Raw genomic sequence first — 27,769 nt, forward strand, 5'->3', positions numbered from 1 at the left:
AAAGCAAATCCATGCTGGCTAAGCATGCCTGTGCTCCCCATGCAGCAGGCACTGGCAATGTTTAGGCAGGTGTATGTGCCCCAAAAAACTCACAATTGAACTGGTAAGGCTGTGGCAAAAATTCATGTGTACATTTAAGACCACTGGTTCATCCCAGTCCCTTTCCCCAAGAGACCCTGACATCATGGGCACATGCACATCAGTTCTTGCCATATGGCCTAGTCTCACCTTCTTAGAGAGGAAGGATGCTCTGCCCATACAGCTTTGGTGTTTCCAGCGTTTTTACAGTCCCTGGTGCTTTGACATAGCTATATTTTTTTTTTCCAAAAGGTACAGTCAAGGAAGTTCAGAAAAACCTGAAAGTGTGGTATAAGAAACAGAGCTTTTGTCCATTGCCCTTTCCTGATGGATCAGACATAGGGTAGGATGATATGGGACGTTTCAGTGAGGCAGGGTGGGTTTCCTCAGACATCCAGCAGCAAAGCCGATGTGTAACACAGGGAGGGAAGGGTGAAAATCATCACAATGGATTTGATGAGAATTAGAAAGTTCAGCTTTGTCCCAAGACCTTTGCAGTTTTTCCTCAAATGCACAGAAGAGGGAGGCCAGCCCTTTATGCAAGCAAGCCAGAGCACATCCCTGACAATTTACACCCCAAATAGAGGGAGAGAAAGTTAGGCAGGTTTTTGCTTGGCCCAGGAGGTCTGCAGGAGAGATATTACTGTCCCACTCAAATTTTTTCTGCAAAGCAGTTACATGGCCGCAGTTACAGAAATGTTCCTTGCAGATTTTTATTATTTAAAAAAAAATTATCCTTACAGATAAAAGTGAGCTTTTACAAGGCCAAACAAAGGCCATGGATCACTTGAAAACACCCTTCTCTTGGAAAATGTCCTTTCCTCTTCTGTCTTACATTGCAGACTTAAGCCCAGGAGGAGTTTTGGGTGGAACCAGTGCAAGGGAGGCACAGGGACTGGCACAGGTTGCACCTCTGGCTCCTTCAGTGGGCGATCCCAGGTGCTGATTCTGATTAATGAGGTTCCCTTAATATAGTGGTAACCCTGTCAAGGTCCTGACTTCTGGGTAAATTGTCTGAGTTTCCCTTCAAACAAAGCCTCCTGGCAGCATCACTGATGCTGGCAGATGGGCCCATTCCTCCCCCCTGAAAATTCCCGTGAGCTTCTATTTCTGTTGGGCTAGTCTCAAGACTACTTCTGTTCTAGTGTCTGCCCATCTTTTAAGGCATTATTTGGAATTATAGTTCAGATGAACTTCTCTGAGCAGTCCATTCATACATGGGTCAGCTCCACCAGCCGGATATTCCTCTATTCAGGAGAGCCCCAAGGAAGTTTTAAGGTGCTCTAAAGCCAGCAGTTAGGGCTTGCTTTCACAGAATGGGTGGTTGGTCACTTGTCTGCATGAGGGAGCCCAGCAGATATTGGTAAGGAGGTAGCCATCCTCGAGAAACCCCTGTGATTAATGACAATCTTTTGAAGCAAAGTGTGTGGGATCAGTACCAGGCAGATGAGGTTCACATTTTTGGTACTAGCAAGGGCAGGGCCTCCCTAAAAGGCTCACAGAGGTGGCACAGAAGGACTGGAGCAGGCAGCTGTGAGGCTCCCAGTCAGCAGCTGGGGAGCTCAGTCTTGTACGCTGTCCCCAGCACAGGACTGGAAGTTCCCCATTTTTTGCCTTTGCTTCCTCTTTTGTGTGCTTTGTCACCATTGCACTGTCTGCACCCCTTACTCCTCAATGCATTTCCCTACATCACTCTTTCCTCACACCAAGCATTGTTACTCCCCATGCTCTCCCTCAGCTAGTGAGTAATGGTCACACCAAGGGAGGAAGAGGGATAGAGGAAAATCCTTAATTTTTCAAAAGCAAAGGGAGAGCAGCTCTACTGTAGCTTCTTACTGCTAAAATGCAGGGGTGAAGAGGCATGCTGGGGATTTCTCCTGCCTCAAGACCTCACTGTCTTGCAGCACAACAGGGATATGGTGCAAGATTAGGAGAACCTGGTGTCATGGTGCCCAGTTGTCCTGTGCCTCCAACCTGCGCATCAGGTGGCTTTCATCTGGCATGGCTGAAATTGTGTTTCTTCCCAAGTTTGGCTCCAAAGCAGGCAGTCTATTCATTCTGGCCTCTGCTAGCTGCCAGCTGTCATGGTAAAACAGATGGCTTTGTCACTGGAGCTGTGTACAGGGGACTTAAAGCAGTGATGCTGAAACCAGTTGAGAACAAGCCCCAGACCCAATATATCAATCTCTGTGCATACACTGTCCCATCCATATACTCTGCCTCCTATGCAGAGCTTGCTAGAGACTATCTATTCACTCCTGCTTGCCTTCAGACGTGATCATTTGACCACTTCTCCCATTATTGTCAGCCACTGGTGAGCGTGTGCTGGCAGCACAGACCAGGGCAAATGTGTGTGGGCTCTCACGTCATGACAAATTGCAAAAACACAACTTCCTCTCTTCTAATCTTGTTACACCCCATGAGCTCACTGAACTGAAGCTCAGAGCCCAGAATGATAGGGTCCAAATGACCAGCAACCTGGGGAGCCCTTGCCTCAAAGACTTTAATAAATCATTTCCATCCTCTGAGAAGACCATATTGCTATATGACATCATTCTCAGAAGATGATGTTTTAACAAAATTATTTAGTGAGGCTTGATGGTGAAGAGCAGTCTGCAAATGCTGAAACCTGTCTACAGGTCCTTCATGTGACAAAGCAAATGACCTACAAAAAGGACAATATCATCCTGAATTAGTTGAGCAGAATGATACTTTGGTCTTATTAGTTAATCTAGGGTAACACTGTCAGTTCCCCAAACAAAGCAGCAAATAAGATGCCATTTCTTCTGCTTCCATAGCTGGAGGGAGATGGGTTTGAAATGAGTGTCTCTTCCAAGACAGAAATGAAGAGGAGCAGTGAACCAAGGAGGTGGCAGGTTCAAAGTAAGACAAGGAAGTGGCTCTGGCATAATGAAGCAGTGTAACTCTTTGTTGCAGGATGCTGAACATTTGCATGAGTTCACAAAGCACCTGGGCCTATTCATGGCGGAAAAAATCTATTAAGGGTTATTAGGGGCACAGATCCCAGCGCTGGCTCAGGAAGTCCCCTGGGCACATTGCACGAGATGGGAAGAGTTGCCTGGGAAGTGCTGGATCACTCCCTCTGTTCCATGCTGTTTATGAGGTGCCCGAAGCAGGTCAGCTGCACTTGCAGACAGGTCACTGCTCCGTCTGGACTTTTTTACCTCTCCATATTACAGCTGCAGCAGAAATAGCTTTTGAGTGCCCCCAGTGTTGTTGGACTGGCTGGGATATCTACCAAATGCATCCGTTTAGCACAGAGTTTTATGGTTTCTGCTGTTCCCTGTTTCTGTTGAAGCTTTTCCTTATTTGTGCTCAGCCAGCACTGCTGGTGCTCAGCACTACTCCTGAGGTTAAGCCCCCTGTTTGAGGGTGGAGGCTCAGAGTCACCAGGTCAGTGATGGACTCTGGTGTGGGGATCACGGAGTCTGTCAGTGTCTCCTGTTCTGCTAGGGGTTGTCTTTTCCGTTTAATGAAGTCATTGGTCAAAGAAAAGTGCAGAAAGAGGGAGTTTCTGGGAGAGCTTTTCAAGGGCATAAACCCTGGCCAGTCAGGCTGTGGCATGTGCCTATCCATCTGCATGTCAACTGCTGTAGAAGTTGATGTCAGCCATGACAGCATCTGTTTGGCATCAGCCTGAAAGCCTGAGGTCTCTGCTGTGTCTCTCTGAGGGCTCTGTCATGATCACAAAGGATCAGGCCTTTCTCAGTGCAGGTCCTTTTTTTTTCAATGAGAGATGCCTCACTGTAGCACAGGAAATCACTGAGAAGACAGTTGCAGGAGGCTGGAGATTCATGTTCCTGTATATGTCCAGACCGTCACCAGCAAAGGTCTCCCATCTGCCTTCCCCTCTAAAAGAAGGCCCAGCTTCAAAGTTCAGTGAGGGTACTTGAGGCAAAGTCCACAAAGCCCTTCATGGATACAACCATCTGACACATTTTGGTTGTGAGTCAATGCCTGATGCACCAAGTCAGGAGATGAATCAGTCACAGGGCTCTGCTGGGGGTGTCTAGGCAGCTGTGGTCACTTTTGACCCCCTGAGCCATCCACACTTGACCCTATGGCTGCTCCATCTCTGTTGAGGGGGAGCAAGAGCATGACAAGCCAAGGCCATGTGTGTCCCTGCTGGATTTGTGTGATCCAGTCACAGTGGGAGTTTGGATCATCTGTGAAGCAAGGAATGAAGATTAGGTAGAGGTACAAAGGAGCTCCAGAGGGATTTCAGACTTCCTCTTGCCATAGCCTTCCACAGAAGGCTGTGATGCTCAGGTCCTTGGGGTCCATGGCTGCTGACGCAGGGACCCTGGGAGGACCAGTGATGTAAAGTTGTTTGTCATGAGAGCACTCAAGGCAAAGCCCAGACTGGAAGGCAATATGGAAGGAAAAGCCTGACTTTAAACTTCAACCTGATCTGGGGGTTTGTCTCATCACAATTACAATGACTGATTCTCTGTGCCTCAGGAGTCATTTCTGGGTTTGTATATTCTCTTGGTTTTTTTGTATACAGTTGTCAGTATCTTGATCCCTAGCATGAGGCATGCCAGCCAAGTTACACTCACACAGCTAAGGCTGCATTAGCCTAAGTGTGGCCATTTTGGTTCAGCCTATTCTGCTCAGCAGCTTTTACACTGAGCAGCGCTGATATTAGGAACAGATACGTGGAAACAGGGCAGGTGCATGCCATAACAACTCCTGCTACATTTATAGCCTCTAGAACATTTCTGCATCAGCTGTCTCCCTGTGCTTAGTAACCCCCAATGAGCTTTACTTCCAAGAATTTATAGTTTTGAGTTTGAAACCCTGTAAACCCTCAGCAGGCACAGAGTCCTGCAGCAAGGTGTTCCCCTGGTTAACGCTGTGTATGAGCTGGTGTTCTTTATGTCAGTTCGGCCTTGCTAGCTGGTGCTTTAGGTTCCCATGCCCTGGTACCTGGGTGAACACTCACCATCTCCATGCCTTATTACATTATGGGCCTGTTCAAGGAGCCTCCTTCCTGGCCCACTGCTTGAGGGACAGGAGCACAGGTATGTCCCAGGAAAGGCAGAAGGTTTCCATTCCCCTGATGCCTGCCATTTGGGCCTTGGGATAAGGAATGAGTGGAAGGTGGCTGCCTGAAGCCCGGAGGTGTTCGAAACAAGACTGGATGAGGCACTTAGTGCCATGGTCTAGTTGATTGGAAGGGGCTGGGTGATAGGATGGACTGGATAATCTTGGAGGTCTCTTCCAACCTGGTTGATTCTATGATTCTAAGTGGCAGACACAAGTCACCCCTCTGTCAGTATAATTTGGAGGGGACTCTAAGATGCTGTTGATGTAGTACAACACCCATTTCCACTGCTGTCTCAAAACACAGATAGGTACCACTGTTATATTCATAGAAATTAGTCGGAGGATTTATCATTCATAGCCTGACTGTATGAGTCTGACACTACATATAAAGAGGTTATAGTCACACTTACATAACACTGTCTTAACCCTGAGGGAGAAATGTCTCTTCCCCAGCCCTTTTTTCCTAGCAAAAAAAAAAAGGTCATTCAAAGCTTGGCTTCAATCCCATCACTAAGCCTGGATGCTTAACCAAACACTGAGAATTTCAAGAGGCATTTCGCTTTCAACTTGCAAAGAGCGATGTCCCCAAAGAAGGTAACTCCTCGGCTCTGCATGCCTGTGATTAAGTCCTGCACTGAGGCTGGAGAGCTTTCAGGAGTCACCTCTGTCTTCACAGCTATGTGGGCTGCAATATGTCTTAAAGACAAAATGTCACAGGTCGTATTAAAGGTTAAAATGCTGCATCCCTTACTTTCCAAAGCTGATCTCTTATACTGAGTCTGTCTTACAGCAAACTGAGAGACCAGCTGGCTTCCAGAGATTCACTGTTCTGGCTCTGTTACGTTCCCAAATCCTGCAGCCAAAGATATTGCACAGTGCTTGAAATTTTGGGATTAAGGGACCCATGTGCTTGTTTAATCCACCTCATTTATACATCTGCCTTATAATCTGTCGTTGAAGTAATATGATCACAGACCATGTGTGTCCTTACACCTGGAAGCTTCAGGGATTTTGGAGAAAGCAGGAGACCAAAGGGGACAGGCTCATAGTCTCACAGCTGACACATCACCACAGTTGTATCAGAGATGACAAGGATGGCTCCTGCAGATTCTTATGTCTGGAACAAGCTTAGTGGTGTGGCTTGCCTGCCTCTGCCAAGAAGCATACAGTAATGATCCTGTGTCCAACCACATGCTGGAAGAAGCTTTGTTTAGGGGACACCCAGATTGGCTTTGCACCTGCTGAGCCCCGTATCAGTGATAGCTTCTGAGTCCTGGCAATATGGAAGGGCAAGCTTACCATGTCTGTGGGACCACTGGGGTCCTAAATCCTTCAGAGCTGGAGCGATGCATTAGATCCATGGGCTCTTACCACCATTTAGTCCCCGGGAATGCCACCAGCAGCTAGCTTGCAAACCCCACAGTTTGTGTCCCCTCACACCTCCCCTGAAAACCAACCAGGTGAAAAAGAAACAGCATGGGAACTTTGAGGAGGGAGCCTCCTTCTTTCCACAAGTGACACTGAGGCCTGTTGTGGAACAACCCACCCCACCTCACCAGCTGCAATTAACCACCTGGGCTAACCATCTAGCAGGAGGCATCAGTCTTCTTAAAATCCTGCTTCTCACTGGCTGGCCTGGAGCAGACCTTGCATTTCCCATCCAGCATGGTTGATGCCCAGCTGCCTTTTACAGGTGGAGATGAGGCAGTGGCAAAAGACAGGGAGGTGAGAGAGAGAGGAAAACAGACCTGCAGCAGAAGGTGGCTTGGACCACTTTACATCCTGCTAATTTGGGTGCATCCTGCTCTGAGACTATTTTTATGGGCACGAATCAGCTGCAGCTACTGGGGTACATAGAGCACCCCATCACTGTTCTGAAGAAGGCCTGCTTTGTTTTCAGGAATAAAGGCTGCTTTTTCCATCTCCTAATCTAAATCAGCAATTAGCCTCCAGTCTAGTGGTTTACAGCCAATTTCCCCATGACTATAAACCCTCACTCTATCTGCTATTGCTGGGCAAAAGCAACAGATTATTTGTCCTTCTTGAGATAAAATCTGTAGGGCTCTGGAGTGCTCTGGAGTAGGGACTATAAACAGAGGCCTTAGCTGAGAGGGGAGGAAGCAGATCTGACAAAGCTCCTGGCATTTTTTATGTGCTGTCAGAGGCTTTCAGGTTGGCATGTGGGGCTTTGGGGCTCAAGGCAACAAAGATTGTGGCGGGGTTCAAGCATGTGCTGAAGCTATCTGCAACCTGGTGAGAAGGAGCAGGGATGGGAAAGAGATGCACCCAGCCCAGCTGGGGTCAAATGCCCTTCCTTGGCTCCATTGCCCCTTGCACCAAGCACAGCATTGCTGAAAAGCCCTGAGAGATCCTCTGCTGAAAATGAGTTGTGGATGAGCTATTCTGTTGACATCGTTCCAAGAGCTGCATTTTATCCAGATGCTTCAGAGGACAGGGCAATAATCTGGGACACTCTTGCTGAAATCTGCTGTTGTGGCCCCAGGTTTAAAACAAGGTCTGGGGCAATGTGAAGCTTAGCCATGAGAAGCCAGCATAGGAGGGATGCAGGTGGATCTGAATAGACACCTGCACCCCGGTGCTCACTTCACTCCAGGTGTCCCATGCTTGGGCAAGGCACTATCCCAGAGCTCAGGCTGTTCACATGGTTTTGCAGCTGAGGGGTTAGAAATCACTGGAAATCAACATTTTTCCCCTCCTCCACCTTCTCAGACAACCTTGCATAATTTTCCCTTTAGCCTCCCTAGACAGGTTCCTTACAATTCCCCTCCATTAATATGCAAATATGCCCTAGAGGAAAAGAGAATTTATTAACATGAATGTGTTAACTCTTGCACTGCTGTGCTGCCCTTTGCAAGACAGGAGGATGATTTCCCCAGCCTGGAAAGTCATGAGAGAAGTGTCACGAAAGGAGAACCATAAGGTGCTTTATGAGAACAGAAGGGCACAATGACCCTGTGGCACGCTAGGAAGGCCAGGTTTTGTGGGTGAGTGCAGACTTGCAAGTTGTCAAGACTTTGATTCTGCCTTTCACTTGTGCCAAAGGCTTCCTGCACATGCCAGGGCAAATGACTCAACTCTCCAGCTAACAACTGGGAAGGTGGCAGCATTCGTACACTGCAACCTCTGCCACATGCCAAGAGCAGCAGGGCACAGTTCTGTGCTTTTCTGTCTGCAGCTGTACAGCCACTGACTGTCTGACCAGGAGGATGAAGGGGATCAGATTCTTGGGAAGACTCCAGCATAACAAAATCCTAGCCCGTGTTTCAGCCCGGGTGACACAGAGGCAGGCACATCTGCAAGGTACCTGAGACCTGTGGTGCAATGGAGCGTGCCAGGACCCCACACGTGGGCGCTGAGGCCAGAAGCTGATGGGAGCAAAGCCTGGAGGAGCTTGCTTAGTTCAGCAGCTTATGAGCTGCCCACGGCAGCTATTGCATGTTGATGGGGACTCATGCTTCAGCATTTCTCTGGGCAGGAAAAGCCACCAGATAGCAAAAAAAAAAAAGGGTATCTATCGGCTGGCAAACTTACAGCTTGGCTCTAATTTGGTTTTCACTGCCACAGTGAGATGAGGTGCAAATTCCTATTCATTAATTCAAGGTACATACTGAAATTTAATCACCCAAATATTCACCTCTGACAATTCATTTCCACCCAGCCTTCTTCTACAATTGCTTGTTCTGGCCAGGGCCCTATAAAAGATGATTCTTTGACTCCATGGCAGAGGAGAGTAATGTCTCTTGCTCTTCTTTCTTTTCCTTTGGTTGGTTGTTTTCCAGCAGGGTGTATTTCAGTTTGTGCTATACAGATGCCACTTGACAGGAACACTAGCTTCCGTGCTTCTTCAGGTTTGCAGTCAGGACATGAAACCTTATGGCTTTCTCCCATCTCTTCCCCTCTCCCTGTCCCCGGTGCTTTTTCCACCCCTTGCCCCTGCACCCGAGGTAACAGTGTTCCTCCTTTTGTCTTCTGGCTTCAGTCTTGCAAGTATTTCTGGTGGCTCTTGGTTGACCCTTGAGCTTTCACAGACAAAGTTAACGAGGTATCTTTTTGAGCTAACTGCAGTGAGGGAGATCCCTCTTTTCCTCCAGTAGTGGATCCCAGTTGAGTGGCACTGACTTGGTCTGGTCTGCAAACTCCTGAAATAATGGTCTCATCAATACTCATGCAAACATTTGGGGACAGCAGCTGAAACCCCCCCACCCACACACATGCCAATGTTGCCTTCCTCTCTCACCTCAGACCAGCTTGGCCTAGCCACATGCTGGGTTAAAAAGGGTAAAATTGTGATGTTTTGAGTTCATGTAAATGTTGTAGTGCAGAAAGCATTGAAGACAGAAGGCTAGGTCATCATGTGGTAGTGGTCAACATCTCCAGGCCTACATTGGGGTAACTGTGTGCTTCACTGAGAGAGTCATTGGACACTGGAATGGGCTGCCCAGGGAGGTGGTGGAGTCACCGTCCCTGGAGCTGTTCAAGGCAAGATTGGACGTGGCACTTGGTGCCATGGTCTAGCCTTGAGCTCTGTGGTAAAGGGTTGGACTTGATAATCTGTGAGGTCTCTTCCAACCCTGATAATACTGTGATACTGGAAGCTTTTAGAAATCACCTGAGACTGACCAGAGCCTGCAGGAAATGACCTGAGCACAGCTGCTGGTGTAGGGGGTTGCAGCATTGCCTTAGTTTGAAAGCAGTAAAAAAGGCACCCCTGGGTGAAGTGACCGCTTGGCCTTTAGATGATGGTTATGGAGAGATCTTGGGCAGCACTTTAGGGCTGTGAATTTGCTTCTTTGGCTATTAGTCAAAAGGTGTTCCTCCACCTGAGAAACCAAACCACAGAGCTTTCACACGGCTGCTCCCCATCAGGGTGCTATGGGGTTTCTAAGACTCGGCAGTCAGCCGCTTGCTGCCAGGGAAAACGCGCCGGTGTTGTATAATGACATACGTATCGGCGGGGCCTTGTGGAGCTTTTGACGCACCCTGCTTAAAACCCCTGCCGCGGCGCCCACCCGGACCGAGCGGGAGCCAAGGGACAAAGGAGGGCAGCAGCGTGTGCGCGGCGTGTGCGAGCACAGCCATGTGCGCCTGTGCCCGCCTGTGCGCCGCCGCCTGTGCCCCGCCGCGCGGGCCGGGACAGCCTCGCGGGCACGGCGCGCGCGCACACCTGCCCCGCGCCCCGCGTAATCCGAAGGGGTCCCGGCGGGGCTGACGCCGCACGGGCAGAGGCCGAAGGCTGCCCAGCGGCGACAAAGCCCGGCGCCGCCCCCGCGGCAGCCCGCCGCCGTCTCCATTCAGCAGCCCGGCAGAACATGGCCGGCGCAGCGGGGCGGCGCGGTGCTTTTTTTGTGTGAATGGAGGCGGTGACGTGGCGCGCGCCCGCCCGCCGCCTCCCGTCCATTCATGCGGCTCCGGCGCGGGATGAATGGGCGGGGCGGGGCCAAGGGGCGGGGGCGCGCGCCGACAGCCCCCGGTAGTAAAGGCTTCGCCGCGCGCGAGGGTGCGCGAGCGGCCCCGGCAGCGGGCGCAGGAGCCGCGCCACCGCCGCTCCCCGCCATGGTGGCCACCGAGGGGCTGCGGGAGATGGAGGGCAGCGCGCTGCGACGCCTGGTGTGCCGCGACGAGGCCGGCGGCCCCGGCCGCTATCTGGTGTTGGACTGCCGCCCCTTCCTGGCGCACAGCGCCGGCCACATCCGCGGCGCCCTCAATGTCCGCTGCAACACGATCGTGCGGCGGCGGGCCAAGGGTGCCGTAAGCCTGGAGCAGATCCTGCCGGCCGAGGCCGAGGTGCGGGCGCGGCTGCGCGCCGGGCTCTACGCTGCCGTCGTGGTGTACGACGAGCGCAGCCCGCGCGCCGAGGCCCTGCGCGACGACAGCACCGTGGCCCTGGTGGTGCGCGCGCTTCGTCGCGACACGGCGCGCGCTGACATCCGCCTCCTGGCAGGTACCGGCGTGGGTGGGGGGTGTGTGGGGCGCTCTGGTCTTAGGGGTTCCGTGGCTGGCTGGCGGGACGTGGCCGGAGGCAGCTGCCCTTAATCACCCATCACCGCGCCCCTCTGGAGCTCCTAGCTGCTGGGGTCCGGCCTTGCCGCGCCCTGTGTTCGTTGTTCCACTCCTCTCTGCTCTGCAAGGAGTTGGGAGCCGGCCGGGGGCGGGTGCTGCCTTTTGGGGGTGCTACCAGCGTGGCCGTGGCTCCAGAGGTTGAGTCCTAGGGCGGTCGGCAGCGCAGGCAGCCACCCGTGCGTGGAGGTCCCCCGAGGTAGGAGGTCTGAGCCGCCTCAGGCTCAAGCCTGCCGAGGGGCGGTCCCAGTTCCTCTTGCCGGAGACCCGGCCCGGCCCGGGCTGGCCCGCAGACCGGGGGACAGGGTACAAGCCCAGTGGCACAAGCCGCTCTAGATCGAAGCAGCGGGGAGGGGGATACCCTTTTTTGTCTGTGTTCGTCGCCAGCCCCATAGTGCAGACAAGTTGGTTGTGCTGGACCAAATTAATACTTGCTGTCATGCCGATGTCCCTTTGCAGTGGGTAGAACCCCCCCCACCCGCCCCCGCGGGATGCCTCTTGTGCTCCTGTCTGCGGCTACCGCAGCGATCAGGGTTTCACCTCGCCGGGCTCGCAGCGTCCGCATGTATTAAAGCTGGAGCTGCTGGTCCTGAGACCTGCCGTGAGATGCTGTGGGGAAGGGGGATGCTCATCTGGGCTTCTTGGATTAGCTCCACGGGATATTTTTCTTTTTGGTTTACAGCCCGAGAGTTAATTTATTCCTTGATTTACTTACAGCAGGGGTGAGAATGCATATGCAGAGTTGCAAACCCATTAAGAGGTTTGATAGATGGAGGAGGTAGCACTTCTCTTGTACTAGAGACAGTAAATCCAGCAGGAGCTGTTCCAAGTATGCGATACGAAGTGCTGCTGTGGCAGTGCCTGAACAGCAGGAGCATGGGGAACGTGCTTTTGGGTCTTCTCCTATGAGACACACATGAGCAGGATGTGCTGCTGTGCTTCAAGGGTAGCCCTTTGTCAGCTGAGAGCTTCTGGTTCCCCCTTGGTTCCCATGAAAGATTGTATGGGGTTTCTGGTCTTTTACTTTGAAAAGAATGGGCTCCTGGAGACTCAATATTGTCTCTAGAAACTCCTTCCTCACCACGGAAACACTAAAATAATCAAACTCGCTCCGATTTCACAAGAGCAATGTGAAGCCCGCACTGTGCATCTTCAAATGCATATTTGCCTGGTGCAGGTCATGGTGAAGACCCAGAGGTGTTTTGTGCAGTCAGTTTGCTGCCAGGTTCCCTGTGAAGCAGGCTGCCTGAGTGGTGCTTGATGGTGGGAGCCTGCACAGCACGATGTCAGTGCTGGGCAGGGTCTGCATGCATAAGCAAGAGCTGCACGCCACTGGATGGAGCTGCTGGATGTGGTGCTTGGCTGAATAGCCTTAGATACGATGGGAAAGCTTGAATTAAAGCATCTCTGGCTGTTTGAAAAACTCACTTTGCCTTCCTGAGGAGGAGCCGTTTCTGCACATCACCGTGGATAGCTTGTCTCTTGTGATGGTGCAATGGCTACTGGAGTGGGATGTGGTAGATTGGGGATTTTTTTGATCAGCCTTCCTGAAGGTGTCTAACATGGCACTTGTAGTTGGGCTCTCCTTCAAACTGAACCAGTAGGACTGGAAAGGGGTGTTAGGCCCTGGAGATGTAGCCTCTGCGAACTGTCCTGCTCGTAATGGAGGAACAATGCAAATTGAGTGATATGTATATGCATGGTTCTACTTTAAGGTACTAAGGCCTTTCCTTGCTAAGGTGGAGGAAAGCATAAAGCACACTGAGATACTAGCAGTATTGGTCTCTAACTGCCTAGAGATTGCTGGACTGCTTTGCTGGAGATGCTTGAATCCACCAGTAATCTGAACATCCAGGCTTCTTCAGGGCAGTCTCAGAGCAAGGGCTGGATAAAGGAAGATATGTCCTGCTGTGTGTACTCTGCAAGCATGAATCTGCAGACAAAGGTCCTGCAGTTGTGGGGGAGTCTTGAAGAGCTATCATGGGAGTCAGGGCTTGGTGTGGCTGGATTCCTGTCCTGATGGTAAAATACTCAGTTCCCATTGGTTTTAAGGTTCAAGGTCAGATTCTACGAGGATGTCAGGGTTGCTGAAGCATTTATCTGCAGTCAACACTGCAGTCTCCCTGTCCTGGGAAATCAATGGGGTTTGGGGTTTTTTTTTGCCTACTGTTAGGAAGATATAGGGTCACCTTTATTTATGCCCCTGGTAACAGGTCGAAAGAGCAAGCTGCTCTTTCACAGGGCACTTACCTCTATGTTCATCTTGCACACTTAGGTGCTTTCTGGAGGGCAGCTTTGCTGTGGAGTTAGCTTCACTGTACCTGGCCAGTGCCAGAGCTTCCTTGGTTTGTTCTATTGGGTCTTCTTGGCTGGAGAGTCAGCCTGGGAAAATGGGAGACCTCCCTGTGCTTTGTGGCAGGGTGATGCATCTGGGAAAACTGAGAACTGAAGTCTTGGCCTGAGAGGAGCTTTTCACAGCAAAGTCTGAGGCTGCTAGCAGCAAATCATCTCACCATCATCTCTGAGAGCAACCTTGGGTTTTTTTTTGGCAGTAGGCACGTAGAGGGCTAAATCCCAGACTAAATATTTTGGGCCAGTCAAGAGAATTTAGAACTCTTGGCCTGAGGGAGTGGTGCGACCTCAAGGATTCCCCTCTTGCTGTCAGGAGCCTGATTGCTCATCCTGGGGCAGGAGACCATTCTGTATCACTGTAGCATTATCTAGGGTCTGCAGTGCAGTGACTGTAGTCTGGGTTAACTTCCTGTGCCTCTTACCTTGCAGGGGGTTATGAGCGCTTCTCTTCAGAGTACCCTGAATTCTGTGCAAAAACCAAGTCCCTGAGCAATGTGTCACCCACCACCAGCACTGAGACCCTGGATCTGGGCTGCAGTTCCTGTGGGACTCCTCTTCATGACCAGGTATGTCTAGAAGCCCAGTGCACAGCTGTTTTGACTGCTCCTTCCATTATTGCAACCTGGCCCTCCTGCAGTCTCTCTGCTCTCCCTCAGCTGAAGCCTGCAGAGCCAGAGTCCTCTTTCTTTCTCCTCTCTTGGGAGAGCATGGTGGCTTTCCTGATCCCAGGATGTTTGTGCTCCTTGAGGAGCAGACAAGCCCAAATCCTGCTAACCATGCCTGTGATGGTTTGGGTGTTCCCTGCCCCCCCCCCACACTTTGGAAGTCACCCAGACTAGACTCAGCCAGCTCTGGAAATTGAATGGAACTTACTGTTTACAGCTTAGCACAATATACAAACAGAGATTTACAGTATGTACAGCTATATACAGAAATCTGCAAGGGAAAAGGTAATACAGAAACACAACAGCCCTCCAGAAACCTGAGTCCCAGGGAAGAATGGAGGTTAGGCCAGAGGGTTAGGAAGCGAAGTGGATTAATCAGAAAAAAACATCAGAGAGAGCCTAAAGAGAGCTGCAGCTCAGCCATTTCCCCAGCAGAAGTGCCTTATCAGTGGTTTGATTCTTATTTTTATACATCTCAGCAAGCCTATGAGCGAGGTAGACATCAGCCTTGTTTTCCTTCCACAGCCTATAATCTAGTTCTTCTCACCAAAACATTCTAGCTAGGCTCAAACTAGCACAACGCCAGCCTGTTCCTGAATGGGATGAGACGGGCAGAAGTGAGTTCAACTAAGAAAGGCAGCCTCAGTTTCCTCTTTTGAGGGTCCTGGATCAGGTACTAGGTTCCAGCACCACTGAGGGCCTCTAGATCATCATCATTTGTGTCTTGCCCACTGGTCACGCCAATGGTTGTTTTGCTCTGTAACAGGGTGGCCCTGTGGAAATCCTTCCCTTCCTCTACCTTGGCAGTGCCTACCACGCTGCCCGTCGGGACATGCTTGATGCACTGGGTATCACAGCCCTGCTGAATGTTTCCTCAGACTGTCCCAACCACTTTGAGGGGCACTACCAGTATAAATGTATCCCTGTGGAGGATAATCACAAAGCTGACATCAGCTCCTGGTTCATGGAGGCGATTGAGTACATTGGTGAGTGCCTGCACAGAGGCTATGTGTTACTGGAGCTGGTGGTGGGGTGCCTGCCTCAAAGAGCTGGAGCCTTTGGCTGGGAAGGGACTGGGGTCCATCAGGGTCCAGGCTGCTTGCTGCATCGGTGGGAGCTCAGTCACTTCCTGCATGTTCAGTGAGGGGTTTGGCTCTAAGGTTGTTGGTCTCATGACTTATCCCATTGCCCTCTAGACTCCGTGAAGGAGTGTTGTGGCCGAGTCCTAGTCCACTGCCAAGCTGGTATCTCCCGCTCAGCCACCATCTGCTTGGCTTACCTGATGATGAAGAAGCGTGTCAAGCTGGAGGAGGCCTTTGAGTTTGTCAAGCAGCGCCGGAGCATCATCTCCCCTAACTTCAGCTTCATGGGGCAGCTGCTGCAGTTTGAGTCACAGGTGTTGGCCACCTCATGTGCAGTGGAAGCAGTCAGCCCCTCGGGGACACTGCGAGAACGGGGCAAGGCCACCTCCACCCCCACCTCTCAGTTTGTCTTCAGCTTCCCTGTTTCTGTTGGTGTCCATGCCACTCCCAGCAGCCTCCCATACCTGCACAGCCCCATCACCACGTCACCCAGCTGTTAGCTCAGGGGCTGAGGCTGGCCAGGCAGATAGTGCCAGGCGTGGACGGGGCAGGTGGGCTTGGAGCCCCATAATGTTAAGCAATAGTGCCGGACACTGCCAATCACCCTGGACTCAACGTCTTTTTTCGTAGAGAAATTTCTTACCTCATCTTGATCGTTTCGCTTTTTAATTTTAGGTTTTGAGAGCACGGAAGTTGTAAAAGCCACGAACCCTGACACTGTCCAGGCTCTTTATGGGAGGGAAAAAAAAAATAGCATACTGGGTTTCCTCAAGTGCCTGGTCTTCATCTCTTTCCATCCCTAGTTTATTGTCTTGCCTTTTCTTTTTTTTGTAAAGATACACACCCCCTTCTTTCCCACACCTGCCCCTAGCTCATCTGGGTTGAAAAGGGAGCATATCCTCTTTTTGTTGAGCAGCAGCCCTCCCCTTGCACAGATCGACAGGGGTGCATGTGATGGGTGCTGCTTACCTGAGCCAGTTACACTGGGTGACTAGCGAGCACTGCAGGTAGGGCCTTGGAGCAAGCAGGAGCAGCAGTGGCACAGTGCTGTCTGCAGTCAGCCTCCCCACTGCCAGTGCCTGGGGAGCTGATGCAGATTTGGTCTAAGCCTAGGAGATGCCTCCTCTTCAGCCCCCTGGGAGCCTTATTTCCCACCCTGCCTCTGTCCTTCCCGCCAGCCCCACTCCAGACACGAGATGCCTGTGTGGCTGATGTACATATGTATGGTTTTGTTCCTTTTGTTTTTTTAATTTTAGAAATTATTTATTGCCTGAGGGAGGGAGAAAACAAAAATAAACCTGTTTTCAACAACTGTGCCTGGTGCGGGTTTGTCCTAAGCCCAAGATAGAAGAGCAGCCGGTGCAAACACTCAGCATTCACAGAGCAACTGTTAAAAATGTCTTTATTGAATTTTAAACTATTACAAGTATTGCAGATCAGACATTAAGCCAAGCACATTTATAGATCAAACTTGGTTGTTACAGAGATGTTACCTAAAGTCCACCATGTAGGTAGGCTGAGAACCTGCCCATTGTCTTCTTTGAGAGAGAGGGTAAAGGAGGAAATAAATAAATGATATCCCAGCTCCAAGTAATTTGCAACCAAGAGAGGAAACATACAGGGCTAGTTACAAAAACAAGTTATACAAAACAAAGGTATAAAAACAACCCCAGGTACACTGCCACTTGGGTTGGCAGAGGAAGCAGTTAAGAGTGAAGATATACAAGTTCATGGGACTGTGGCACAGAAAACTTCCCATTTCACTTTCAAAGCTGAAGCAAGTTCTGCAGATGTTAAGAAGAAAGTGACAAAATTACCTTGTAAAAGAAACTCTTAATCAAACTACATTAACAGAAGCAACACTGAAATGTGCCACCAACAGCTTCAGTAAGACAGAAATAGATCTATCAAAACCAGTCAGATAACACAATCTGACAGGCGGATGTGTGTGTAATGGAAAATGCATCTATGTCTCATGTTCCCTACTGATTCATGGGCTCAGCCACCTTGCTTCAGAAGTTTTATTATGCATATGCTGCCCCTTGATCTTCCTGGTCTCCTGATCCTCTGGATCAACTAGAATCCAGAGCCAAGGAAATGCCCTCTTCCAGAAGCTAGTCTGTCTCATGTCTCTTCTGTTTCTCCTGCCCACCAAATCCAGCAGTGCAGAACATTTTGGGGAACTTTTTTAGTGTAGAATTTTAGAGTATTCTGTAACCAAGAAGCAAAGTATAAAAGTTTTCAGGCAAAGTAAATTCCATCTGCATAATGCAGTGGGATTCAACTGCATCACATGTAAACGTTCAAAACAGAGGTTGGAAAAACACCTTGCTTGTTCCTTGGACTACAGACCAATGCTGACTGCAGAACGGTGGAACTAGTTAGCACAAGAGGGTTGAACAGTCCCTGTGGAGCTGGGATCAAAACACTGGCAAACAAAACTAAGGATGAGAAAATAAACACACTTTATTAAGGTACTGCACTCTGCTTTTAATCTGAATGGAAGTTTGTTGACAGCATTCAGACTGCAATGTCACTGCACCAGGCACCAAATTTGTCTGTCTCATGGAAACACTTTTGGCAATGGAGAGCAGGACTGTCCCTTCTCTGCTACATGTGAAGTTTGTTCTGCCAATTAAGATCTTGTTGCAAACTGCAGAGGTGTTTCAAAATGCTGCCTCAAAGGGACGTGGGGAAACAAAAAGAAAATCAAGAGGCTGAAAGACAACTGTCCCTTTCCCCAGCAGACACCACTTTCTGTGCCAGTGGCAATAGTTTTTTCTGGAGCCAATAAGAGGTGCCCAGGCTCCCGAGCCACTGTTTTCTTGCATCCTCAGCTCTTACCACGCCTCCGTTGGTAATACAATGCTGCAAAGAAGCATTCCATTGTCAGGGGACTGCCCTCCTCAGGAAGCTGAAAATCATCTCCCAGAAGGCAGTAGCTGCCTGTTTATGGAGGTGTCCTATTTTTAAGGGCCCATTCTCTGGAATTAGGAGGCACCAAGTTAAGTGCCTCAGCTAAAGCAGAAGCACCTGTACCGTGATAATCTACCAAATGTGGCTCTGCCATAACAGTTTTCTTCATGAATAACTTCCATACAGATGGACAGATCCACACTTTGTTTTGAACTCTAAGAGGAGCTGCAATGATATACACCAGGAGAGGTGGACACTACTCCTGCACAGGTTTCTATGACACACAGATGCATCATCAGGCCTGGGTATTCCTCCATGTCTGGCCACAAATGGATATGAGATCACACCATTAAGAGACAAAAACCACTGCAAAACAACTTCCTCACACAGCACCTTTACTCTGCACAGAACATCAGGTACATCAACACTGGCAGTTCAAAGATACTGGACAGTATTTTTATCCTCTAGAAGTTCAAGGCTGCAGAAGAAATCCAGACTAGCCATTAGTTCAATCAGCACATGGGAAACAACAAGCAAGAACAGAATCTGGTGCAGACTTGGTGGGGTTTCTGATTTTAGGTTTGTTCCTGGTTTTGAGAGATGTAAAGCTTTTAACTTCCACACCCACGTCAACCATTTTGCTCACCTCAGCAGCAAAACCGTTTTACCATTTAAAACTATGTCTAAAGTGGGGATGGTGAGCAACACTCACTCTCAACACCATCTGAGACCCCGGTGTAGATAGGCACATCCCCCCCCCCCTCCAATATTAACTAAGTTAAAAACAAACTCCAAACTTAAATGATGAATACGAAGCTTCAAAGCCTAGTGGTGATCTCTGCAATCCTAACACTATTAAACAAGTAGCCAAAATACAAGCACCCAATTTTATCAATGAGATTTGATTAAAAGGACAACTAGGCTAGAGCCTGGCTTGGACTTCAAAGCTACATATTTAATCAGGTCACAAAATGAAGCAAGAACCATATAACCACTTCCAGCTCAAGAGAAAATAACCCCGAAGTTCAAGATCTGATGGAGTATTGCTATTTCTAAGGGCTTTTTTAGAGATATTACAAACAGATGATGTGCAGGTAGCCAGATTGTATCAAATGACTGATTTTACAGTGGGTGAAATTTCACTGTGAGGATAACCTGCTTCAACATCAATGTCTTAATGTTAACAATTAAAATGTTGTGTCTTAGCACTGAAAGTGAAAAGCTTTTCAGGTTTAAGTTTGGGTTTTTTTTAATTCCCAAGGGGTTGGAAAAATCCCACTTGTGGGGAGCACATGTATTTTTATAAGCTCAAAGCACACTATTCTGTTGTTTCCTTGCTTTAAAGGGGATAAAACCCAAATGCATGAACTGGATCATCAGATATTAAATAGTGCTGGTCAGCAGGGAAATGCACAGAGTGCTGTGTTCAGAGGAATGCTTTTTTCCCTGGGTGTTGCAGGCCCAACACTGAAGCACATCTCCTGGTATTGGTTGTCAAGGAAAAAAAAAATTAAATGGCTCCATTTTCAACATTCTCTGAAGCTACAGAGTCAATAAAAAAGAAGTGGGTTTTTACTTTTGTTCAATGCATATCTTCCATGAGGGGGACTTCTGCAATTGTTTGATGCTGTGTTGTGCAATGCTTAAAAATAACTTTCTCCTACCCAGTGAAATAAGCCTGGGGAGCTTGCAGGAAGGGAGATTAGAGTGAATAAATCCTAGCTTTGTTCTCTCGTATACCTGCAAACAAATCCACTTGCCAACTGATGTTTTAAAAGTTCATTCTCATTAAAATGCAAAAGCAGTATTTAAAAATATTATTATTTTTATGAATCCCTTAAGCTCTTCAGCTGTGGTGTCACATACAAAGATATGACACAAAACTGCTAGAGTACACTCTCCCTTACCAGCGTGAGACCCATTTACTGGGTCTTGTATCACAGAGGGACACGAACAGATATGCCCTCGTGTATGCAATCCTCTGACTTTTCACCTGCCATATCCCAGCAGTAACTGGAGAGCATTTCACAAACTGCATGCACTTAACAGAAGCCTTGTAAAATGTTCTCTTAGAAAAGCTAGCAGAGGGCATTGGCCTGATGCCAAGCACAAGAGCTGGCTTTACCCCTGCAAACACTTCCTAGGGCTTCTGCTCAAAAATCACACAAAACTGTAAACCAACACAGTTTGTGTCTACTCTGAAGTTACACTCACTGCCGTTTTCTCAGAGGTATGCAAAAAAACGCTGTATTGAAGAACTGGACCTGGCCCCTTCTCAGATGAAATTCATATTGCATTGTTAATGATTTTAGTCAAGTTGACTTTGTGCAAAATATCTTTAAGAAGGTTTCAGCTCAACTTCAGAATACAAAAGGAAAAATAAATAGTTGATTAGGACCTCTTGAAAACATAAAATGAATGGTGTATGTTGAAGAGGAAATTACGGGCTTAATGCAATTTATGTCCAAATAAAATAACTAGAATAGTAGTGTCCAAATATTTAAAATGTGAGCTAGCACTGATAAAGATTTTCCATCTGCACAATAATGTTCCCAAAGTCTAGATGAAAACAACATTATTTTACACGTGGCAACTGCAGAGACCAGGAGTCTGAGACGTGTTATTAAAAGGCAGTCCCTTGTAAACTTTCCTCCAAAGGAACAGTAGCAGTTGAGTATGCAAGAGTTACTCCTACCTCATTCAAGACAGCGATGCTTTATAAAAGACACACGGCTTTTTTCCCAGAGCGCTAAGGATTTTGTACGATGCTGATTTTCTGAAACACGTATCCATCCAGTCCAAGATTGACGTCACATCCTGCTTCCCTCCTCTCTAGCTACTAGGTCTTTTGCTCTGCTGCTGTTGCTGTCTGTGAGGGAGCTTCTGGTTTCACAATCTGGTATGTAATGAGATATTCTGGGTATGCCTGAAAGTTAAGCCAAGAGAAAAAAAGCAGTATTGCATTATTCGAGGGTATGCTCAGAGAAGTTCTCATTTTGGATTTTGCGAAACAGTGATCAGGAGGGACAGTGCAAGGATCAGCTCTGTTTGCAGAGTGCAAGAGGAAAAGCAGACTTTGAACCCAGCCAGCATTTTGTCTGCACTTACATACCTGTTCTCCTCTATAGATAACATATTCGGCATATGCAAGTCCATTCACGCTTGGCCTGCCAATGACAGAATGGTGCCCTGGAGGGGCATGAGCCATTTTCATTGTGCTGAACTGAAGAAAGGATTTTCCAAGGGTCACTCTGCAGAAGAGCATTTGCCTAAAAGGGAAAAAAGGAAGCATAATTTTGAAATATCTTACTAGGGGTCTTATACTTCCAGAATTATTTCAGAGTTTTGAGTTCGCTTTGTTACAACAAATGTCTCAAGGCTTTCTGGAGAAACACTTTTAGAAGCAACTTCAAAGGTTGTGTAAAACCCCTCATGAAAATAAACCAAAATCCTTCTGAAGATGCAGAAGGCAACACAGAATTTGTCCATTTGTCCACCACTTACACAGAGGCCTGTTCTAGCTCATTTTATATAAAGCTGCTGAAAGAAGCTGAAACTCTCCGTGTTCCTGCTACCAGAGTATGGACAGGTGTGAAAGTGTGAAACCCACTTTGATCTATCTCCAGTAGAAAACAAAGCTGTGATTAAGTCCTGTTCACTGCCTATAAAACTATGTGACCTAGAGTACAACACCGCACTGCTGACCACCACTTTGTGCTGTGCGTTCGTTCAGAGAGTGATGCAGATCAATTATTTTCCCCTGACCCTTCAAACTCGCCATTTCAAGCCTCCCTCCTGAGCCACAATTCACTCTGATTTATCCTCACTGTGCTCTTAGATGTAATTTTTGACCTTCCTGTGGGACTTGCTGCATTTTTATCCTTTTTTGTTCAGCACTGACAAATGAAAACTGCCTTTTTCCTGCCATGGCTGAGCTCAAGTGGTTATTCTTTCCCCACAATTCATCCTCTGCCACGATGGTAAAAGCCAGGACAGCCAGAATTTTATGTACAGGGAACTCTGCTGGACTCATACCTGTGGCAGATGTAACAGGACCTGTCTTTGTGTGTGGGACAGCCTGTTCCTCCCCCTATTCCATACACATATTGGTTGCTTTTTGAGGAGTTCTCGGCAAAGTAAATTCCAGCTCCAAACATTCCTCCAATGTACGCGTGTCTTTCATCAAATCCTTTGTGAATGATAGCATTGATAAATGGAGATCCTGGAACAGGATGACATGAAAGGATATGTTATCACATGTTTGTTAGGCTCTACGGTGATACAGGACTATGTCAAGAGGAGCCTGCCTGCCCTAAATAGACCATTAAGCACCAGAAAGTGTGCTCAGTCAGCTGGAAGGGGGCGATACCCAGCTGGATGCAGTGATGTGTGGGATTCATCGTTATATACCAAGAACCCACGTGTGACTCATATTTCTTACTCATTTCACACATCTCATTAAGTGGCTTTCCCCTCCGTTCACATTTCTGTGCAATTTATCTTGTCAATGCATACCACCTTCAGCAGTCAGCACTGGTTAAGATGGGGCAAGATGTCAGGACAGTCATACTCAAAACCAATTTCCTACAAAGAATGAAAGAAGGATTTGGGACAGAAGTACCCTCAGGTAATTGTCATTTGTAGGCACTTCTGGATGCTTCTAGAGAACACATTGCTGAAAATCATGGTTGATTTTGATTCCTTTTCCTGATGATTGCCTGGAGCTCCCAGGTAAAACACCTACTGTGTGCTGCTGCATTCTTAGAAGATCCCTGTCTTCCACACAGCAATGTAACATCCTCCCAGCAGCTTTACTGGAAATGACTAAGATGCATCTAAGGATCTTAGGGGGAAAAAAAACCAAAAAGCCAACACAATGCTTATTTCCCCCTTTTTAATTAACATTGCCTGTGGGTCCTTGTAAGCTTTTTATTTGTTGCTGTTAAACACCAGTAGATACAAACAGAGATCACTTCCTTACCATGAAACAGCATACGCTCATTGTGATGATTATGATTCTCCTCTGAGACCTCCTTCTGCCTGTGACAGAATCTTTCCCGCAACTTCTTATTCACGACCTTTTGGATCTGCAGTGAAACAAGAGGTCCAACCAGGCTCGAATTGCAGTTGAAATGTAACAGTTTCACAGAATCTGCATACATTCCACAGGGAAACTAAACGGTATGGAGGCAAGCATCCCCTGCCCCAACTCCTTTAAAAAGGCAAAGATAACATTGAGGCAAAAGTGCTGCCAAATCCAATACAGAAGTTACAGGCCTCTGAAATCACATTAAATCAGGCTGTGGAATGCCAGCTTCATCCCTTGTCTTCCATATCAGTTCTTTAGACCCCTTTAAGAGCACAAATGGATACTTCTCCCTCCTTCCACGTGCAATGTAGTTATACCATTTAGGAGATGCTTCAACCCTGCTCCTGAATATTACTTCAATGAAGAGTTTTAAATACAGAAGGGTGATGCACTAAATCAACTCTGCCTGCTCGCACAGGTACCGACTTTGTTTTACCACGCAGAATTTAAAGGTTTAAAACTTACCCTGATGACATTGTACCTGTTGAAGATGCCACCAGCATTTCCACCATCCCGATGCTCCCGGATTGTACTTTGCATCTGCAGAAATGAACACAGCTGAATGCTCAGCACACAAAGCTTACCAGCAAGGCAAAGTGCACACGCAGTTTCTCAGTCCACCGCTGGTAACAGCGGACAATCTTGAGTCAAAAATCAATTGAAAGGCGTCAAAACACCCCAACAAAACAACTCTATTTTAAAAAACTGAGCTACAGGCAGACTTCCCAGGCACCCATCACACTTGTAATATATATCTACACAGGAAAAAAGAACAGTGGCACTTGTTGTGCACAGCTAGAAAACCTCCTTACATTTAGAACAACAGCACAATCCTTGGAAATGAATGTACCAAAAAAAATCATTGTGAACCAATAACGAAAGTGTTTCTAATGAGCAGAGTTTGCATCTCTTGGGGATAGGAAGATGCTTGCACTGTAAATTTTCCCGTGTCATAGAACTGTTTTGGTTGGAAAAGACTCTCAAGATCACATCCAACCATTATCTAACTCTGCTGAGTCTGGTGCTAAACCTCATCCCTTAGCACCACATCTCTGCATCTTTTAAACATGTCTATGAATGGGGATTCAGCCACCTCCCTGGGGAGCTTATTCCAGTATCTGATAATCCTTTCAGTGAAGGAAGTTTCTTCTAATATCCAATCCAATGCCCTGGTGCAACTTGAAGCCACTTCCTCTCATCCTATTGATTGTTACTAGGGAGACTAGACCAACCTCCACCTTACTTCAACCTCCTCTCAGGCAGCTGTAGAAAGTACTGTCTCCCCTCAGCCTCTTTTACTCCAGACTAAACAATCCTAGCTCCCTCCAACACTCCTCATAGGACTTACTCTCTAGACCAGGAGTCCTCAAAAGTTTTAAACAGGGGGCTGGTCACTGTCCCTCAGACACTGTCAGGGGCCGGACTATAGCTGGGTTCCAGCCCAGTCCCGGCGGGTGCTTGGGCGGGCGGGAGCAGATTCAGTGGCAGGAAGCGGCTGCTTGGTTTCCCCTCCAGCCCCCGGCAGAGGGGGGCCGGGGAGGTTCTGTAAATATCGGCAGGCTGGGTTGAGGACCCTGGGGAGCCATATCCGACCTGTGGGCCGTAGTTTGAGGACCCCTGCTCTAGACCCTTCACCAGCTTCGTTGCCCTTCTCTGGACCTGCTCCAGCAACAAAATGTCTTTCTTCTTGTGAGGGCCCCAAAACTGAACAGAGTACTCAAGGTGTGGCCTCACCAGTGCTCAGTACTGTGGGCCAATCACTTCCCTGGTCCTGCTTGTCACACTCTTCCTGATACAGGCCAGGATGCTGTTGGCTTTCATGGCTGCCTGAGCAGACTTCTGTCTCATATCCACCCAGCTGTCAATCAGCACCCCTGGGTGCTCTGCCAGGCAGCTTTCCAGCCACCCTCCCCTGAGACATAGCAAGTAAGTGACCCTTCCTTGTCAGAAGCACTTATACAAAAGACCTGCGCAAACTCCAGCTTACAGACTTGATAATCAAAAATATTCCAGGCTACGCTGTCAGCACTCATGAACATCTTAACTTCTTAAAAAAGACTCCCACAGCTTCTGTGCCACAGTGTGGGAGCACTATACAAACGGAAAATGCACAGTAAAATGGAGTTTCCTCCAAACACAACGCTTTAGAAAGCGTCTTTTCTGCTATGGTTTTTCTTTCAGAATGGTATCTGCTTGTCGTTTACTTAAATAAAAGAGCATGTGTGTGTGGGAGGCAAAATTACAGCCAACTCTCAGTTATCCAAGAGCTGTTTATCTGGGTTACAGATTAACTAAGCCACTGAGAGACAGGAGAAAACAAGCTGGTTCACATGCAGAAAGAGCCTGAGTACAGACAATGCCTGCAGAAGTGCAAGGCCTTCTTCCCTTGGTTTTCACTCGCATAGCCTTTGATTTTCACAAGTTCACCTATCTCCAGAAAGAAGTGGAAGCCTTTGTTATGTGATAACATCCCAAACACAAAAGGCAAGATTGGGAAAACACTAAGTGAGCAGACAGACCATTTCTTAAAAAAAGGAAAATTGGCAGGATATAGCAAGGCAATTTCCAGCACTGCTCTAAAAAAGACAAACGAAGAGCCCTAGATTTCATGTCAGATCTATGCAATTTACACTTCAAAAGATATTTTATCACTTCCAATGTGTGTTGTATTCTTTAGCACTGAGGGGTTACAAGAGAAAAGAGAAATACAGTGCCAATGAAGCAATAAGAAAGGAACTTGCAATACCTCCTCTTCTACAGACTGATACTCCTTATCGTCAGGAGCAAGGTCAAGAAGAATGGTCCCCTGACTTACACAGTGGAAAGTCAAATATGGATTGGTGCCTGCAAAGAGAAGGAATTAGAGGAATAAAAATCAACAGAAGGAAATAATACCAACTCTGTTTGTATCCATCATTGTTCTCTTAAATAAGCCTGGTACAGCAGGAAATGCAAAATAAACACAAGGCAGAAGCACTGCCTGAAAAAGATGAAGTGCTTTAGTTAGCAGCTGAGGCTTTAAAAGAGAGAAGGAAAATGCATAATTGCATTTCACTGTTCACAACTTCAAGAGAAGCATCTGAGAAGTGTGGAACAGTAAAAAACTCCAGCAAGTCCAACGTTCAGGATACAACTGGCATACATATAGATACATAAAGCAAATCAATCCAGAAGCTCCAGCATGAGTGAAACAAAATCCTTGGAAACAGACACAGCCTCAACAGCTGCCTCAGGGGTGTCTATTCTCTGGAAGAACAAGTGATGACTCTATTCTGTTTCTCCCCAGTACATCATTACTTGTCACAGCCCACTTAGCCACCAGAACTGAAATCCAGATTCTTTCACGTTGTCGTGACAATGCCTACACTTAAAAAATGTGACTTATGGGACCCTGCTATCCTCCACCAACTAATCAGCAGTAGTGTCATATTTACCTTGCTGTCCTCCTAGAAGTCTCTCCACACCTTTTATTAATTTGTGGCGGTGTCCATAAGCATTGATCCCAATTTCTTTAAGCTCCTCATGCCCCATGTCTGCCAACACATCCAGGGTGATCTGGAAACATAGGAAAGCATGAAATTCATTTGCCAAACCTGGCCTGATTCCTAAGGCTGAAGACCCACTAATTCAGAAAATGGCATATGTCTATAGTGGAACTGAGAGAGAAAGAAAGAAAGTGCCTCTGTGTGTATATATATACACACATACATAGACACAGATAGATATATATATACACACATGCTCTGTTTTGCTGCACTTGTAATTGCTGCCACCTTCTGGTAAGCCTCTCCCTACCACAGCACTATGCCCAGCTGCAACAGCCTGAAGCTGTGTAAAACGTTGACTTCTCTTACAGCAATTAACAAGAGCTGCCTCTCACAGAAGGTTCTCAAAACCATTTCTACTTTTGTAGAAGGCTTCTGCAAGGAAACGTTGGGACAAATCTTGGAATATTTTTTAATCATTTAACGTCTCACACTGTTGTGTGTGTTGTGAAATTCCTTATTTTCACTACACAGAACTGAATATCCTGTGAGCTTTGTAATACATGTCAAGTTTGTTTCATAGTGCCATTATTATGGTGTGTGTTACTGCTGCGTGTATATATCCATGGGTACACCTGCATTTGTAACAAACTCGTAGGCCAGCTGTCCTAAGTCATGCTCAACTATTCAACTCTTTTTGGAACAAACAGTGTGAGGACACATACACATACAGCTTTTCATATGGTTGCAATACAGCAATGCATCCACCATCACCTGACACGGTTTTAAGTTTCAAGGTGATGGTGGATGCAGAGAGATAATAAAGCAGGCTGTCAAACACTTTTGAAAAGAAGATAAAGGTTAAGTAAGGTACACATTTTTATTACTACAAAGCATTGGTGCACTGAGGTGATTCCATCTGGAAGAGATAATTATATAAAATCTACTGGCAAT

General features: G+C 47.7%; 2 protein-coding genes across 2 annotated transcripts in view; one reads left to right on the top strand and one right to left on the bottom strand.

Moving 5' to 3' along the window:
* Positions 1–10,679: 10,679 nt before the first annotated feature.
* DUSP4 (dual specificity phosphatase 4) lies at positions 10,680–16,636 on the top strand. The gene is made up of 4 exons (XM_064148607.1): positions 10,680–11,110; positions 14,008–14,144; positions 15,010–15,229; positions 15,440–16,636. The coding sequence occupies exons 1-4, from the start codon at positions 10,723–10,725 to the stop codon at positions 15,823–15,825; spliced, it is 1,131 nt and encodes a 376-aa protein (XP_064004677.1). The 5' UTR covers positions 10,680–10,722; the 3' UTR covers positions 15,826–16,636.
* A 74-nt stretch (positions 16,637–16,710) lies between these two features.
* TNKS (tankyrase) overlaps positions 16,711–27,769 on the bottom strand; it is a 128,679-nt gene continuing 117,620 nt past the window's right edge. Inside the window, exons 21-27 of the mRNA XM_064148605.1 lie at positions 26,765–26,885; positions 26,077–26,174; positions 23,796–23,870; positions 23,223–23,328; positions 22,277–22,463; positions 21,354–21,510; positions 16,711–21,167 (exon numbers count right to left, since the gene is read on the bottom strand). Coding sequence (XP_064004675.1) covers positions 21,081–21,167; positions 21,354–21,510; positions 22,277–22,463; positions 23,223–23,328; positions 23,796–23,870; positions 26,077–26,174; positions 26,765–26,885 — 831 coding nt within the window. The 3' untranslated portion in view covers positions 16,711–21,080. The remainder of the gene's footprint in view (positions 21,168–21,353; positions 21,511–22,276; positions 22,464–23,222; positions 23,329–23,795; positions 23,871–26,076; positions 26,175–26,764; positions 26,886–27,769) is intronic.

The sequence above is a fragment of the Pogoniulus pusillus genome, chromosome 9 (assembly GCF_015220805.1).
Source record: "Pogoniulus pusillus isolate bPogPus1 chromosome 9, bPogPus1.pri, whole genome shotgun sequence".
Classification (NCBI taxonomy): Eukaryota; Metazoa; Chordata; class Aves; order Piciformes; family Lybiidae; genus Pogoniulus; species Pogoniulus pusillus.